This window comes from Numida meleagris, chromosome 5, assembly GCF_002078875.1.
Source record: "Numida meleagris isolate 19003 breed g44 Domestic line chromosome 5, NumMel1.0, whole genome shotgun sequence".
In the NCBI taxonomy this organism is placed as follows: domain Eukaryota; kingdom Metazoa; phylum Chordata; class Aves; order Galliformes; family Numididae; genus Numida; species Numida meleagris.
The window spans coordinates 32905259-32922434 of NC_034413.1; the positions used below are offsets into that span (position 1 = coordinate 32905259).

General features: G+C 43.5%; 1 protein-coding gene and 1 long non-coding RNA gene across 2 annotated transcripts; one reads left to right on the forward strand and one right to left on the reverse strand.

Moving 5' to 3' along the window:
* On the forward strand, nucleotides 43-11373 carry CISD1 (CDGSH iron sulfur domain 1). Its single transcript, XM_021400701.1, has 3 exons — nucleotides 43-167; nucleotides 4226-4431; nucleotides 8849-11373. The coding sequence occupies exons 1-3, from the start codon at nucleotides 137-139 to the stop codon at nucleotides 8936-8938; spliced, it is 327 nt and encodes a 108-aa protein (XP_021256376.1). The 5' UTR covers nucleotides 43-136; the 3' UTR covers nucleotides 8939-11373.
* Nucleotides 1220-17159, reverse strand: LOC110400649. Its single transcript, XR_002439991.1, has 2 exons — nucleotides 16872-17159; nucleotides 1220-1462 (listed from the first exon to the last, which is right to left on the reverse strand). It is a non-coding gene; the product is annotated as an uncharacterized LOC110400649 (long non-coding RNA).

Below are 17176 nucleotides of genomic sequence, written 5' to 3' on the forward strand. Positions count from 1 at the left end.
GCTTCCATGCCTGCAAGGTACCGCAACCCTGCGTTGCTCCTCCCCTCGCCCCTTTCGCGGCGCAGAGACCTTCAAGGGGCGGGCTGGGGCGCATGCGCGCTGTGGAGCTGCGTGTGTCCTCTGTGGAGCGGGAGCCATGGGGCTGGGGCAGAATGGCGCCGTGCGGGGTGGGTAGGGGTGCGGGCACGCGCGGGGCTGGGGGGCTGCGTGAGGGGAGGAGGAGGGGACGCCGCCACGCCCGCCGGGCCCCTGCTGACAAAATAGCGGTGGAGCGCCCTCGAAGCCTGCGGGTTGTCGTCCCTGCGTCCTTCGTAGCCGGCCGTGAGGGGAGGGGTCCGCCGATCGCCCGCTCGAGGCGCGGGGGCACCTTGAAGGGCCGTCGTGGCTGTGGGAGCAGGGCAGGGCTCTGAGTGCGCGTGGGGATCAACAGGCGGTAAGCCTGAGGGAATTAGCGCGGTTCCCGTGCGTTGGTGATGGAGGGGGGGGCCTGGTCTGTGCGGTGGCAGGAGGATGTGTTCTGCCGCCTGTTGGGCGCTGGGGAGCGGCGGGCGGGGCTCCGCCTGGCGGCTGGTGCTCGGGCCAGCGCGTAGCGGAACGGTGCGCCCTCAGCGGCGGCCGGTTCGTGGGAGGTAAAGCGATAGGTGTGGTGAGGAGGACCGTGTGCTGCTGGTGGGGCCAGCACCATCTCGGTTTGCTCGTGTGTTGGTCGGTGCGGGTGGTAAACGCAGCACTTCCTGCAGATAAAATCGGTCCGACTTCTGTGGCGGATCTGGAAAGTGCTTCTGTAGTCCGTATCGGCACACATCCACTGTAGTCGCTGGCTGGAGAGGGAGAGAAGGAAGCAGAACTCTGTGACCCAGCTCTCCTGTTCCTTAGAATATGGCCAAGAGTGGAGAAGAAAATTGATTTCCCATCATTGGCGTTTAGCCGTTCTTGTCTTCTGCTTCCTTTGCTTCTTTGTTTATTTCTGCTCTCTCAGGACTGTGTTGCTTAGATGTGGGTTTCCTTCCTTCCATCTCTCTTCTTTTCTTTGTGTATTAATTTTTCTCGAGTATCAGCCAGAACTTGTCTACTGGTTACCAGCTATCGATTGAAACCTTTTCAACCATTACAGCATTGAAACTTTTTTTTTCCCATGTGAAGTGAGCCTGTAGTGACTTGTAACACTGTGTTCCAGTGTTATTATGGAGTAAGGATTCGTTTAATAATCACTCAGAAGTCGCTACAAATTGTTTTATTTTTTAAAAAAAGTAAAGAAACTTGATGTTCCTCATCAGTGTCAAGGTGCAACTTCAGGTAATACGTGTCTGACCTCAGGAGTTTATTAGAAAACTGTGGAATTGGTGCTGGAGGCCTCTTGATGTGGGGTTAAAAAAGTTATGAAAAGTGTCTTCTTTCACAAACAGTTCTGTGATTGAGCTTGAAGGATGAAACGGGCGTTGTAGCTTTTCCAAATCTGTTTCTGAAACAAAGCAGTGGATAACAGTGTGACTTGGTGACTCTGAACCCTTATTGGACAATCCCAGTATGAGAGTCGCTGCACTTGTTCACATAGCTTGCATAAACTCCAATGGTGTTTATTGAGCTGATGCTGAAATGTAATGGATAGGCAGCTTCAGGTATTTGGATTTTGTGCGTTATCGGTTGGTAGCATTTTCCTCCCTGATACAGCTCCAGAGAAGCGATGATAAAAACTAATATAGTGAAAAGCAAACAAGAAAATCTGTTATGAACTATTATAAGAAGAAGTATATTAAGCTGTTTGTTTATATACAGTCAGCCTGTGTGTGTAGTAGATCAATCTGTCCCTCAGGAAAAGAAGTAAGGCATAATTGAAATGTATGGTGACAGGTATGTTAAATTAATGATCTCTCATTGCTGCGCTGAATGTACTGTGCTCAATTACCTTGCCAGAGGGATCTGGGCTAGCTGCAGATGCACAGAATTGCTCTTTCTGGATGTGCTGGAAGGCCTGTGAATTTCCAGCTCACTCTGGCTGTTGCATGAGTATTTTCATGTCCGGAATCTTTTCTGCTCTCTGGCTTTTTTTTTTTTTTTTTTTTTTTTTTTTTTGACTAGGGGTGGGTGCAATACAAGATCAGCTTCCATTGTGTGTAGCACCGTAAACAGTGGTATTGTTCTGGGAGTCGCCACTGGGCATCATTAGAGTTGTTCTTTTCCCTGAGTTCCTCCAAGGGAATTAATGTGAGTTATCACTGTCCTTCTATCAGTTAAAAATTACAGTTAAGACTTGATCAACTGGGAGCACATCAGTTAGAGTCCTGGGCAGTCCTTGCTCCTGCTGCTGCTTTTCTGAAATCTCTGCTATGGGCAATACCTCTGTTTTCCCTCTTATTGTTATACCTGCACTTAATGTGAAGTTACTCTAAACTTGACAGTCCGGTGTGTCTGTGAGCTGACTGGGTACCTCCTCCCCTCTGTAGCCCTGCTCCGCTCCTGGAAATCTGCTCAAGGTGAAAGGGTGCTGTGGGCTCTGTGGTGGCTTTCCCTGGGGAACTGCTGCCTTGTGTGAGCAGGGACTGTCCCTTAGGTCAGTTTAGACTGTGTTGCTAAATTAAAATCAACTTTTGTGAAATTTCTCCTTTAATTTCACCTCCTCAGTTCTTACCCTACACCTTTACAATTAATGCATTATTTCTGCTAGTTTGTAAAGAGAACATAAGGAGAAACACTGTACACTTGAACACAGTGTGTTCTCTGGGTCTTTTATTTTAAGAATGCTCCAAGTAGGGAAACATGCCTTAAATTGTTTGATGTGAAGATGCAGAAAACCATCTTTCGTCACCTTGCAGTTACGAGGAGAGTTTGTCCCTCATTTGCAAGGGAAGCCTCAGTGTCTGCTGATCTCTTGTTTTGTTTACAAAGAAAATGACTTCAAAAGATTTCTGTATCTTGTTCTGTCCTAATAAGACAGTTAGCAAAGTTGCCTATCCCCCTTCCCTGATCTTACAGGTCTGCTTTCATCATATAGACATTTGACTAATTGCACATTGTGTTACATCCAGACCCTTGTGGATCAGCGTGGTGTGCTGGCCATGGAAAGCAGTATGAGCTAACAAATGCTTTTGATTCCTTATCCTAAATTCAATGCATTAGTGTCTCTTGCTCCAATGAGACCATCTGACTTGGTATCTTTCTAATGCAATATGGACTTTGAAGGGCAAAAGAAAAATTCCTAACGGAAGGCTGTTCTAGTTTTCTTAAGCTGTGTAAATGTGCTAAAACTTAAATTCCTGTTTCATGTGTTTTTCTGTGGAGTCAGCTGGACTCTCTTCATACATGTCAGGAGTACACGTGCATACAGAAGCGATGGATAAAAAGCAAAACAAAACAGCTGCTGTTAGGGCAGGCAGGACCATTAGGCCAAAGTCCAGGATATTGGCATGAGGCAGAGAGAAAACAATGGAGCTACAAAAAATAGGAAAACTCCTTGTAGAAAAGGAAATGATAATAACTGAGCAAAACCATAAAGTTTTCAGAGATGACGGGGGGGGGAAGTGCAGGTGGGAGGTAATGGTGGTTTTAATGGCAATGCTTTCACAGAGCCAGGACCTAATCTGGTTAAATTTGTGCCATTAAATGTAATCCTTTTGGATCCATGTTCTTTCCTGTACCACCACAGTAGGCTTTTAATCTAAGCTGTTTTTTCTTACTCTTGTGGAGTGCTAGTAATTTCCCCATTACCAAACACCTCTTAACTTCTTTTGGTGACAGCATGCATTATATAAAAAAGTTACTCAGTACCCATACTCTGGAGGGATCTGTTTGGGTTGCTGATGCTTAGTGTTTGTCTTTAGTGACCTTCCTGGAACTGAAACACTACACAGGCTTTTTTGCTTATAGTTAGTTTAATGCGTTGAACTTGGAATCACTGTACTCTCCAACCTTGACATCACAGGTTGGTGAAAAAAAGGTTAAAAACAAACCAACCAAAAAAACAAACTACCCTGCCACTTTAATCACCCTTATGTAGAAGGGACTGAGGTGAGAGAGAGCTCTGGTCAGTAGAAAGGAGCAGATTAACTAGGTGTGTGTCAAAATAAAAAATCATTGTTCCAAATTGCTGTGTTTCGCCCAGAGAACAGAAAGATCTCTTGGAAAGTTGGAGGTGTTGTCTTGAGCATGGAGACATTTACTACTGGGAGTAGTTTTAATAGAATATTGTGGTCAGCAAACTCAGTCTATTTTCTTCTTTTTGTTCTAGTTGAATGGATTGCTGCAGTCTCCTTAGCTGCTGGAGCAGCTGCTGTTGGGTATCTAGCTTACAAAAAATTTATCTCTAAAGACAAATGCTGCAAGGCAATGGTGAATCTCCATATCCAGAAGGATAACCCCAAGGTAGTCCATGCATTTGATATGGAAGATCTGGGAGACAAGGCTGTGTACTGTCGTTGCTGGAGATCTAAGAAGGTAAGAGAGACATTCCACAGCACTGGAAAATTTATTCATTTTTTCAATAAAACCATTTTACTGCTTAATTTAGCAGAAACTAGCTTCTTTTCACATAAGCTATTCTGTAGTGAGATGTAGCAGTAATTCAGTCCGTAAAGCTATGTAGATTTATGCGGAGTGAAGCCTTCAGATCAGCGCTAATAGCGAAAACAATGTTTTTGTGGCTCTGGAGAAGCGGTTTCACTTGAAAGGAGAGCTGTTCTATAGACTAATCAGTCATAAATATCAGATCCCATTTTGCCACTGACATTTATCCAAAATTATTGGTCTGTTGGCAGATGAAGGAGAGCTCAGAAACCACAGTCTGAGAGGACCTTAAATGCCTTTTACTGGAGGAAGTTGGAAGCTTACTTTGTCAATCAGAAAATTCCTTGCTTCTAGTTTATGCGGGGAAAAACAAAACAAAACATTAAGAAGTCTCTTGGTATACTAGAGCTGGTGTCAAATCGTCACTTGACATGCTTGAGCTCAACACTAAATCCTGTGGACAGGGAGAGTTCAAAATTGGTTTGGGAAGAGCTTTGCTTGTGCAAATGGTGGTGGTGCTGTTCTGTCCTGCATTTACTGTTGCAGTATTGCTGTGTACTGTAGAGAGCTGCCTTTTGCCACACAAATGAGTACAGCAGCAAATTTGTTTCCAGTGGTGATGGAGGTAATCCAAAAACAAGTTGTGGTGGCCAGAAGTTTTTGAAGAATCTTAACAGATGGACTTTAAGCATTTGTCTTTGCAACCCATAGTTTTGTGGGTAGTCCTACAGAAAAGCCAGTGAAACTATGCTGGCATACTTTTAGACTCTGTTTTTGAGAAATTAAGAGTCTGACCTAGACGTGGGTTCGTCCAACTTGGTTGCATATGAAGGTGTCTCAGTTCTTAACTTTAGTGTTAAGCACCACACCTAGACTTTCAGAAATGGCGTTAAGATCAGCTTCAAATCTGAGTTAGATGTGTGACCTTGAATGCTATTGAGATCTCAATATGTAGCACTAGTTCTGGGATCTGTAATGAGGAAAAAGTGGAGGGAGTAGTCTAGTCTGTTTACAACTGGCACACATTTAAAAGCTGTTTTTAAGTTGAGGTGCTAATGTGTGGGTTAAATCTCAACTGAGAGCCAGAAATACTAGTGCTGGAAGCTGCCCTGAGTCCCACAGCTTCAGAGAAGAGAGAGGTGGAGGAAAAAAAAAAGCTGCTGTAAGTATTTGCAGTTGGTGGTAGTATCTGGACTTGAGTTTAATTCAGGTTAAAATACTGTAGGCATCTCCTTCAGTACTTGTGCCAAAAAGAAAAGAAATAAAAAATCCTAACTTGACACTTGGTATTTATACTTAATACCTCCTCCTCTAGAAAATAGAAATGGAAGACAGTGTCTGGATGTAGGGTTTGCATTGCAGCTCTTGCCATTATTCTAGCTATTGTTTGATACAGTCTTTTTTTGTGTGAAATCAGAATCTGATCAAGTATATTTTGCCATATGTTGAGGGGCATTGTCGGTTCAGGAACGTACTGTCCTACCGAGGCTGCTGTAACCTCATGCTAAAAGTAGGTGAGGGATATTGTATAATGAGTCTGTTCTTAGAATGTGCATTATTTGACTGTGTAAGCTTGTCTTAGCAGACTAAGCCTGATCTGAGGCACGAGGCTGTTAATGGAACCTGTTGCATTATGCACCATAGGTTATTTCAGTGTGCTAATGGTGTGTGTGAACTCCAGCTAGCTTGGTATGGTTTTCCTCCTATACTGGGAAGAAACAGTTGGTCCACATGAGGAGGGTGTTTTTGGGTAGCATAAAAAAAAAAAGTTAATCATCAGTTGTGTGGTTTTTTTTGGTTTGTTTTTTCTGAAACAGAGTACTTCAAAGGAGTGGTGGTTTTTTTTTTTTTCAGTTTGTTGTTACTTGTGCTGGCCAAAGTTCTAATGCTTACTTTACCCTTTGTAGAAAGCATTTATTTCTTTGAAGCTTGTGGTACCTTCAGATATGTCTGCCTTGGGATGCAGCAGTCTGTCAAAGTGGGCAATAGGTAGCTTTTTTTAAATGACCCTTTCCTATTCAGTGTTGTGCTCTGCAGGGGCTTCATAGCACTGCTTGCTGAGTTTCATGGAAAAATCCTCTGTATAAAAATTATCAGTGTAGAGGCAAGAGTTTTGCTTTAAAACCAAACAGTAATTAGTCTAAAGTTAGAGCATCTGTTTTCTTCAAAAACAGATCAAAAACAGCTTTTCTAAGCTTTTGATCTAGAAGGAGAGGGGTGGGGTGTCTTAATTGGTTTATTTGTAATTATGTGCAATCTGTGTGTCTTCCAAACCAGTGTTAGTCCCCAGGCTGCCAGCTGAGTGCTGCTGCAGAGCATCAAAAGAAACAGACTTGTTCAGTGTCAAGAGAAATAAACTGAGCTGTGCAGACCACTGCACAATTCCTCAGGGCTTGAGCTTTGACCGCTGTTGCTAGCCTGCTGTATCTTAAACAAGGATAAACATGCTGTGTCAGGCCCAGCTTCAGTCTTGAAGGTGACCAAGTAGATGCCCTAAAAAAATGTGGTGCTTTTTATTGTATGCAGCTTGCTTGTTTGTGCCTAGTGTTCCATCCTCTGGGAGCTAGTGGCTTAGAGAACAGCTGGCCCAGAGGATACAAAGCAGTCCAAGTTGGTAGCTGTTGAAGACACTTTGATGCTAGCTGACGCTTATGAATGCCACCATTTTTGTCACCTGCAAATTTGAAGTGGTGTTGTTGCTGCAGCTGGACCGCAGGCCTGTCTTCTTGGGACATGTGAGATGTGTCTAATGTAAATTGGGTAGGTGCTTCTGCAAAGGCAGATAGGCTGTGGTGTTGTATGGAGAAACAGCTGGTCCAGGAACATCTGGGTGAGAAGCTGATGAGTATTCCATGAACGTATGTTCTTGTTTGCTTTAATTTCTGCCAAATGGCTGTCAGTACCTACTCACTGAGTCACTAATAATTGATTTGACAATGAAGTTCCTGTGTGAATCAGCTTACGTGACTGTTCTCCAGAATCTGGGGGTTCTTTATTTAGAAAATTCACCTGCCATTTATAGCATGCATTTTGACATTTTGTAACTGTGGAAAAACAAAAACTTTCACTGCTCCCTCTGATTCCACCCTACCCTGCAGGCATATAGCTTTATTTTTAGTACTCTGACAACATTTGTTTCTCCCTAGTATGTTGTCTTCAGGATATTGCTTTTATGTGATACATGGAAATCTCTTATTCTAGCTAAGCATGGGTGATTGGGTGTTAATTTTAATCAAGGGCTATGACTGGGCATGAATACTGGGATCACCAGGATGTCAAAGTTGGTTTGGTGGTGACCATGAGGGGAATATTGATGTCCTAAGGGCACAAGCGTAATAACGCCCTACTTTGATTCCAATTATTCCTAAGCAAACAAAATAAAAGCTGAATGCTAATACCGGTACAATATATGTGATTGTCTCTACAGCTTCCTCTGCAGAGCGGGCACAGCCCTGAAAACACATCCTTGAGAAGTGCTGGGGTCTGGTCTAACTCTCTCTGCTTCTCAGAATGTCCTTTGGCTCTTGTATATGAAAAGAGCTGGGAGCAGAGTGGTTTTGAGCAGTCCAGGACCTGGGCAGTTACAACTGGCTAAAGAAGTCCCTCTGGGTCCTGCTCTGACTGGCGTGTTCCAGTTTTGTTGATTGAACTAATGTTTCTTTGAATTACTTCTTCTGTATTACCCTTACAAGCCCCTGATGAATAACTGTGCAAATGGGAAGTGTTTTATTTCCATCATCAGGTCAAAATCCTGATGTAGAATCCAGCTTTTGCAAGTGGACTTTTGTGTCAGTGAGATAAGCTGGCTGTGTCAGATTAAGCAAAGAAGGCCTGCCACTCTAGCTGTCTGGTGGCAGACTAATCAGTCGGTGTGTCTCTTAAGAAAGAGATGATCTAAGGAAGCTGTCCTTTTACTCATCACATGTTAAGAGAAACTGGAGGGGGGAAAAAAGCTTAGCATCTACTTCTGTTTCATTTCCTCTCCCACTTCTGTAACTGCAGTCAGCTCTTGCTGTGGCTCAGGAAAATGGAGTGTTGGGCAAGGTTGAGAGCAAGAAACTCCAGATAGGTTACAGTTGAAGGTCAGCTTGGACTGCATTTTCCTCGTGCTGACCTGAGGCTGGAACACCAAAAGCAGTGGAGTTGAGTTGCTTTGTTTTTCTAACAACCCTCTTGTTCACTCTCTGCACACACGGACAGAACTAGTGTTCAGCTAAAATTCAGGGACACCTGAAATGCTGGAGTGAAAGTTAAAATCTGCAGTCACAGTGGATCTAATGAGAATACATTCCAATGAACTTTCAATGCAGGTGAGTGTACTTAATGTGTTTGTTCTTTCTCTTTTCAGTTCCCGCTGTGTGATGGCTCTCACACACAGCACAACGATGAAACTGGCGACAATGTCGGGCCTCTGATCATCAAGAGGAAGGAGGCATAGAGTGGACAGTAGAAGTTGCAAAATGAATGTCTGACAAATCCTCTGCTCTCTTGTAATTGGGGAAAAGCCACAAATTCATTGTCGTGTCACTGAAGAATTTCCGGTGTAGTTTATACATCAGGCATGTTAATTTTTTCTGGGGCTTGTCTTGTTTTAATCACTACAGTGCATAATTTACTAACTAGTCATAGTTTAAATTTTTTGTCCTGTAATGTGTGTGTTCACTCTCATTGAGTATGAAGCTAAACTGACGTACAGAATGTATGAGGCCATTCAGCGGAAGTCATATTCAGAAGGCAGATCTTAATGTTTTTGAGAGGTTTGAAAGTTATATGTCTGGATAGAGTTCCACTTAAAAAGCAGTGGCAAGAGAGAAATCATGGTGCCAAAATGCAGCTTAACTTGTAATTATGCTGCATTTTCCACAGGTGTTATGTTTGGCCTATTACACTACTGTTTTGTGTGGGCTCTGTAAAAGAACACGCTTAAAATTGCTAACTAGGAACAGACAGTGTAAAATGCTTATAGCACGATGGGGCTAAAGGGCAACTTTGCCTTTGATTTTACAGCGGTGTTGAAACTTGACCCTACTCCTGTGTGGTATCATGAATGTACTACCAGAACTGCAGACCTGTATTCAGAGCAGGATTAGGAAGACTATCTCTATGACAGCTTTCTCAATAAACAAGTGGAAGGATATGCTCTGAGTGATGGATGAAGGGTTCCAGGGTTGTTTTTGCTGCTAGAAAGCCTTAGTTTCCTTTGCAGTCTCTGACAGTGGAGCTAACTTCCCCAGACCTCAGGACAGGGAGGCTATGCTGATTTATTCCAGAAGCTAAAATAAAAAGTAAAACCCCACCCACTGCTTCATCATTGCTCTGATTGGTTCCAGAAGATGCTTCCCACTGCTGCAGAGGGAGCAGGCACACCTTTCCTTATTAAGTGGCCTTAGGCTCTTTGTGTCTTAAATAGCTCCTGCTGTCCTGGGCTCACTGCTAATGTGGATCAGCCAATTTTACCAAAACAACAAACTTGGTCAGGCTTTGGTGACAGGCAGAAATATGGAGAAAAAGAAGGATGAGGCAAGGAGGACTCATGTCCTCCTTTTGTATGGCACTCATCTGCCTTATCTAACACAGTTGCACTAATGGCCACAGGTCTCCTTAATTAGCTTTTGATTTATCAGTGTGTAAATAACTACAAAGCAAAACCCAAAGAGTGTGGTGGCAGAGGGCAGTTTTGTATTAAACCTGGTCCACTGGCATAATTGCAGCACATATAAGATTCACTTCTTAATGTCAGGAGAGAGAAAGGCTACCTCAAAGCTAGAGAAAACGTCTTCTCAAGAAGTTGAAATTTTAACCGTAAAGGTTCTTCCAGATCATTGGGGCAGTAGGAATTGTATTTTTGTTAAGAGTATGTTTGCTACAACCAGTTAAGATTAGAGAAAATGATTTGCTTATCCTCAGTGTGAGACTTTCAGAGGCTGAGGTCTTAGCTCAGCAGTTTGAACTTTGGCAGAAGGCACAGAAAGCAGAGTAGGCAGCATAGATGTAAAGGAAGGAGGGTTTGCAGGTAGAGTACTCTAGTGGGGTCAACTACTGTCTGTGAGAGACCTCTACTTGTAAGAAGCTGTGGTTGAATATATTTAGTCTCATCTTTCTCTTCCTGTCTTGACTTTAAAGGTACCTGTTATTTTTTTTTTTTTACTTTGCCAAGTACTGATGCATATGGAAAATTGTTTTAATCTTAAATTATCAAATACATTTGTTTTATCCAAAACAAAGTTCTTTCTGTATTACTAGAATATGGCACTGGATATTTCTGTATTTCTTTCATATAAACACATTTGAACTCATCTTGATCTCAAGGTTGTAATGTGTGTGTTCTCATAGGTGTGCTGTTTGTTTCGAGGAAGAATTGCGCTGTAAGTAGTGCTGTATTCCAGTGCTGCTGTAATCATAAACCTGTGTCTGGGTTGGGTTTTCCTTCTGAGATTTCCTGTTAGCAGCAAAGTCTGGCTGCTTTGGAAGGAATGAAATTTCACTGAAAATTGCATTCGTGTTTTAAGAGATGAAGTCCTGAAATCTCAAATGGGTCTTCTGAGTCATAAGACTGTTCTGAGTTTGACAGTAAAACACTTCATGGTGTTTGAGCATCAGGGAAGTGGGCTCCACGAGAAGCTCTTCTCCCTGAGAGGAGAAGATGCAGGGGCAGAATCTTTGCTGATGTACATCTTGGTGAGTTTGTTTTGGTGAAGTGTCACATTGAAGAATGTTGACATCAAGTGTTTGTGGTTTATTTCAATGCACATACAGTTTTCTGTACTGTACCTAAGAGTTTCTGCTACTTGTATATGTGAGCTGTTAGAACACGATAATGAAAAGAGATGCCTGAATTTGAGTAAATAAAATTGCTGGTAGTCTTGAAGAGCACCACAAAGTACTACTTTTTTTTTTTTTTGCCTACATACCAGAATAGGTTATAATCTTATGATAGTCTGAGTGCTTGGCTGATCCAGGGTTCTCTGAAATCTTTTCAGTGCTTTCCTCAAAAACACTTGAAAGTATGACGTGGTTAGACCTTTGCCAAGATTAAACCTTCAGGAAATTATTCTGCAAATGTGCATCTTCACATCACATGGAAACTCTTACTTGAAAATATGGTAGAAGTCCTTCATAGTTAAAATAGCAAAGGATTTCTGCCCCAGAGTAAAAGCATATTTCTATTCTACATCATTATTTTCCAACGTGTTTATTGGTAAGGTGAACAACTTTATTGATTTTGCAGCAATTAATTCTGACATCAGAGTAGTCTGAATGCCGAATACTGAAGTGTTTGTAGAATCAGAATTCTTGAAGAGAAGGCAGCTGTATGTTACGAGGTACTTTCTGTACGTGTTAATTCGAGCACCATTAAGCTCGGTCGATTTCAGAGACCAGCACTGCGATGCCGCACCGCTCCTCTAGGAGGAGCCGAACGCTATGCAATTGGTGGGGCTTGGCGTGGGCAATGCTGCTGTGGACGTGGTTGTGTGTGTGCATCTATTTATGCATATTTTTTCAGGCTGCTGTCCTTCTGAGCCCAGGTATCTAAGAGCACCCTCAAAACACGCTTGGATGAACTAGCTTTTCATCTGTGGAAGCTTGTGGGTTTTGAATCCAAGGACTGGTTATTACCACCAGCAGCCAGCAGCAAAGCTAGCCACAGCCCCTACGAAAACCTTGGGGATGCCTTAGAGATTCAGACCTCTTTCTGGTGCTCTTGGGGCAGCCAGCAGCAGAAGTAGGGGTCTGTGAAATTGATTCTACACAGTTGTGTAGCAGTTGCACTGGGATTTTCCTTTAAGTGTTATACAGCATGCTAAGACCTTGAAAGGTGAATCAGTAGTGCTGTATCACCACTGCTCACTCCAGTAACAGAAGAACATTTTATAATAGCAGGAAGGATAACAATGTATGTGTGAAACTAAATACTGGTACTGCAAAGAAACTGTGTCAGCTGGCTTCTCTTCCCCCATTCTGAACACATCTCTTAACAAATTAGGCTTTTCTTTGAACTTCTGAAGCAACAGATGATAAATTAAAACAAAGGAAGCAGTGTATTGCATTTCACTATACCTCTTATTAGAGTGAACCATAGGATATATAAGTGCCTCTTCGTTAGCTTTGGTGACTGAGTGGTTTTGTTAGCCAAGAACTTGCTCTTCGGAGCCCAAGGGGTTACCTGCCTTCAGCAGACAACTTAGTTACTGTGTTTTCTCCTCTTGAAGTGCTTGTGAAATCTTAACTTTTCTCAAAATACTTTTCTACAGCTGGCAAGTGTAACCATACATAGATAAAACATGGTTAAGATGCACTGTGTTCACAGCTGGCACTCCTGCTCTAGATGATGGCCAGAGCAGACCTGCACTTCAGTAATGATCAAATCTGTTGCTCTTTTCAAACAGCGTGGTCAGGATCTTTCAATCCCTTCTTGGCTCCAGCATCTGTGCAGGTTAAATTACTTTTTAAGGGTTGAAATTCTGTTGATTTGCAGACAAACGTAAGGAGCAAAACACTGTTTAATAGAAGAGGCTTTTTTTTTTTTTTTTTTTTTAAATACTGGTTGGCAGTGGGTTTAGTCAATAAAGAGGTGTTCAGTTTTACTGCAGATGGAGGCAGTGTAACTAGCCTCTAGGGAAAGACACAGAGGCATTTTAAATAAACCTCTTGGCATGTTAATCATCTTAAATCAAGTGCTGGGGTTACCCTAAAGCATGAAGATGTGACTGGTAAAATGCCATCATGCATTTATAAAACCTGAGCAACAGCCTGACGGAGATAGAAGGCTGCACTTGAAAAGTGTTTAGAAAGGCAAAAGGAGTAATCTTTAGCTACCTGTAATCCATGAGATCAGGAGATAGTGTTAAAGACGTTGGCTAATGCCTCTACTTCAGAATGAAGCGTAACTTGTTGCCCCACGATGTCAAAGCTACACTTCTCTTGTTGCTGTTTTCTGGGGTTGGACACAGCAAAAACATGTTTCACGAATTCAAGCTTGTCACAAACCACGGTTTAATTCTAACATCTGCATTGATTAATTAAGGGTATGTTCCTATCCTCTGGGAGAGACCAAGTGCACAAGCTGGACTTGGTATGAGGCATGCTGAGGCGATGCAAAGCAGCTAAATGGTGCCTTTTGTCTTCCTCAGCGCTCTTTCTGATGTTGCCCAACACTTTGTTGGCTTTTTTTGGCTGCTGACGCACGCTGAGCTGATGATCTCAGACTACTGTCAACAGTGACTTCAGGATCTCTTTCGTGGGCTGTGACAGCTACTTCCAGGTGCAGCATTGGGAAGCTTTGGTTTGGATTGCTTTCCCATGCATGTGTTATCTTACATTGATCCACAGGGAAGTTCATCTGCCAATGCTGGGTTGTCTAACAACTAATGTCAACTAACAAATGTCTAACAACTTTGAGGAAGGAAGAAACTATTGAAATGAGCTTTGTGAGTCCTTGTCTGCTGCTATATGAGGTTATGTGAGAAAGCATGTAGATTTCTAGTACAAAACAGACTTCTCAAAATCCAAAGCTGTGGTTCAGTTTGTAGAAAAGATGGTCCAGAAAACGCACAACTGTAGCAAATTACTTTTGAAATAATTTTTGAAGTGTTCTGTATTATTTCTGGAGAGTGTAGGCTGTTTTATGACAACCTTGCTCTGTTTTCAAACTGCAAAACCCCAGGCATACCTGGTTGCTGGGGTGGAGAGTAATGTTGAAGAGGTTGCATTAGGCACGACCAAATAAAATATTAATGAGAGAGGCTCCTGTTGTGGGACCTGATGCTGAAATGAAAAGGCTATAGCTAGGAAAGAAAATGGGATAGTGCAGTAAGTTTTAGAGCTACAATAGGCAAGGGTAATTGACATTTTGGAGCAGAAAAGACAGCATAGAACTACTGTGAATTCACCAAAGGATTAAAAACCCTAAGCTATTTTAAGAGGATGTGTTCTGCTGTGAAAAAGAGAAGAAATTCAGCACGGCTACAACTTCCACACTGCTGCAGTGATGTCTACTGTATGAGCAGGCTGGGCCCTCCTGTTGACAGAAGGACTGCCATAGATGCTCTCATCTCTCTCCAAGTGTTGCTTTCGCTGATGGACGTTTTTTATCAGGACCACAAATTTGTTCAGTCCTCATCGTCTCTGTTGCAATCTTTTTGGCCGTCAGAAGCTACGCAAGCGTGGCCGTGTGCTGCAGGAAGTGGCTCTGCGGGCAGCAGGATTTGCTTCTCGTTCAGACCTTGCCATGAAGACATGGGCCTGGCAGAGGAGCAGTGGTTTGGGCAAAACAGAGGACAAGTGGCAGTGAGCCATGCCAGCAAAAAACCCAGCAGTGCCTGCTGTCAGCATCCCTGTAGAGTGTGAGTGTTTTGGCCAAAATCCAGCAGCACCGATCTGTTTACCTAATGTCCCCCCTGCTCTTCCACAGAGTGTGAGCTTATTTCCTGTACTAAACTACTGTGCATCTTGTGGTTAGTTATTAACTGGCTGTTCTGAAGGGCTTTATTTCAGCAGAAAGCAGTTCTCTGCTCCTCCTAACACAGTTTGGCGGAGCTTTGCAATCTGCCAGTGAGAGACCCTCTTGCAGCACGCAGCAGCTCATGCAAAATAAATGCGTGTGTAGTATTTTCTAAACATTATTGGTATTTACATTTTCATCTGGCCAAGTGAGGTAAGATTGTTCTCTAACAAAAGAGGAGAGCAATCCAGAATTAAGTGTACTTTTTGCCAAATGCATTCGGTTGTTGCTGGATTCCGTCTCCTGCCTGTGCTTTGGGGGCCATTTGCAGCTTCTTTCGCTTTCTCTTTGAGTGCAATTGCAGAGCTCTGAGCTGAGAAGTGTCCCTGGGAATCTTGCTAGTAGGTTCAGCTTTCTTACAAAAATCATGCTTTGTGGAGAAGTTCATTATTTATCTGTTTTGGTACTCTCTTGGTTTCACTTGTTTTATTTTAGGATAAGCTTCCAGATTAGATTAGTGAACTCCATGTGCTGAAGCATGAGGGTGGAATGAGTGAGCCGAGTCCCACGTCACTTGATTTCTATATGCATAAATCTGACTAAAGCAAACACCAGGATAAAGGATCTAGTTGGTGTTTACTTATTCCAATTACTCATGCTTTTGTATTTCTTTCATCCCCTCCAGCTCCACTTCTGTTAGCTCTAAGGACATCTAGAAGGTATTCATTCAGGACTAGATTTTTGAAGAGCCTTGCAATTCCAATTTTTTAACCTTTTAATGCTATTTTCTTTCCAGTGAGATTTCAGGCTCATGTAGATCACACTGTTAGATGGGCACTGCCACAAGTCTGAAATGGCAGATGTTTTTTCTCTCTGCATTGAGATCCAGATCAGCCAAAGCATCTTGTACTGCAGGGGAAAAAATCTTTCCGGTGGCTCAGGTCAACATCTGAGCCTTACAGCAGCTGCTGTTGCTGACACTGGGGCCGTTCTTCCTGCCAGACACAAACCATTTGTGCCTTTTTTTTTCACAGTGCCCATCAGTAAGTTTTTTTGTGCAAGGGCTGACCAAACTGCACTAGGTGTTTCTTTCCTCCGTCAGCATCTCCCTGAGAAAACGTGACGCTGGGGAGATGAAGCTGGGAGCTTGCACTTGCAGCCATCTGACTCCTAATCTTGAAAGCTGGATGCTACCGAGTGATGAAAGAGAGAAACATAACTTTCCTGAGTCTTGTTGGTTCAGAATGGACCTTGCTTTTTTAGCTAGTGAAGACAGTGAAACAAACTATTGCATGGGGCTAATCTTTCACAGATTGATATTCCATCCTCTTTCCTCTCGGTCAGCTTACTTCAGTACTCTCACTTCTGCTGTGACCTTCCTGTTCCTCTGATACTTGAACTAACATGGATCCCCCAGGCTCCACCAAGCTCTCCCAGTCACCTGCCATGTCTCCCAGCTATGGGGTGGGAAAGATGTGGCGTGTGATACCTGAGCTCACCACACCGCCCTTCCTCAAATGTCAGTGCTGATTCCTCTGTACGTCAGCCAGTTTGGATAAGACTTATAGGAATTACATATATCTGCTTTGTTTTCCATCTCCGGCCTTGTTTTCCCACTCCTCTGCCCTACTAATACTAAACATGGTGTCAAAAGCGAAAGTATAATATTTGCAGAGTTCAATACGATTTATAAAGGAAATAAACAGCCAAAAGGAACAGCAAGGATTACATGGTGGCAAACACAGCTGATGTAAACCCTAGGGAAAAGAAACATTCATTAAACACTTGGGCTCCGCGGTGCTGTGAGTGAATGCAGGGCTGCATCTACCCGTGGTGGTAGCATTCAGAACAGAGATTAAACCTTTATCCAGTCCTGACACCAGACCTCGAGCCTGAGACAGCGCTCTAGACGTTTTTAAAAGACTCTTACCCACTTCAGAGGCATCATGCTATCTGCGTGCTTCAGTTTGCCTGGAGCCCTGTGGGCCCAACGGAGAGAAAACGACCTCTGTGACCCGCGGCCTGGCAACCTCGGGTGTCCGCAGTACGATCTGGAGAGGGTTTGGGCCGCGTTTCTGCGCACACAGCGCCGGCGCACAGCCAAGCTCTCGTCCCGCTATGGGCACCCGCTAAGGCGGGGCTGCAGTACGGCAGCTCCGGGCCCGGCCCCGGCCCCGGCCCTCGCCTGACGGCGGCGACCCCTGGCGGCCCCCGCCACTCCTCCGGTGGGCGGAG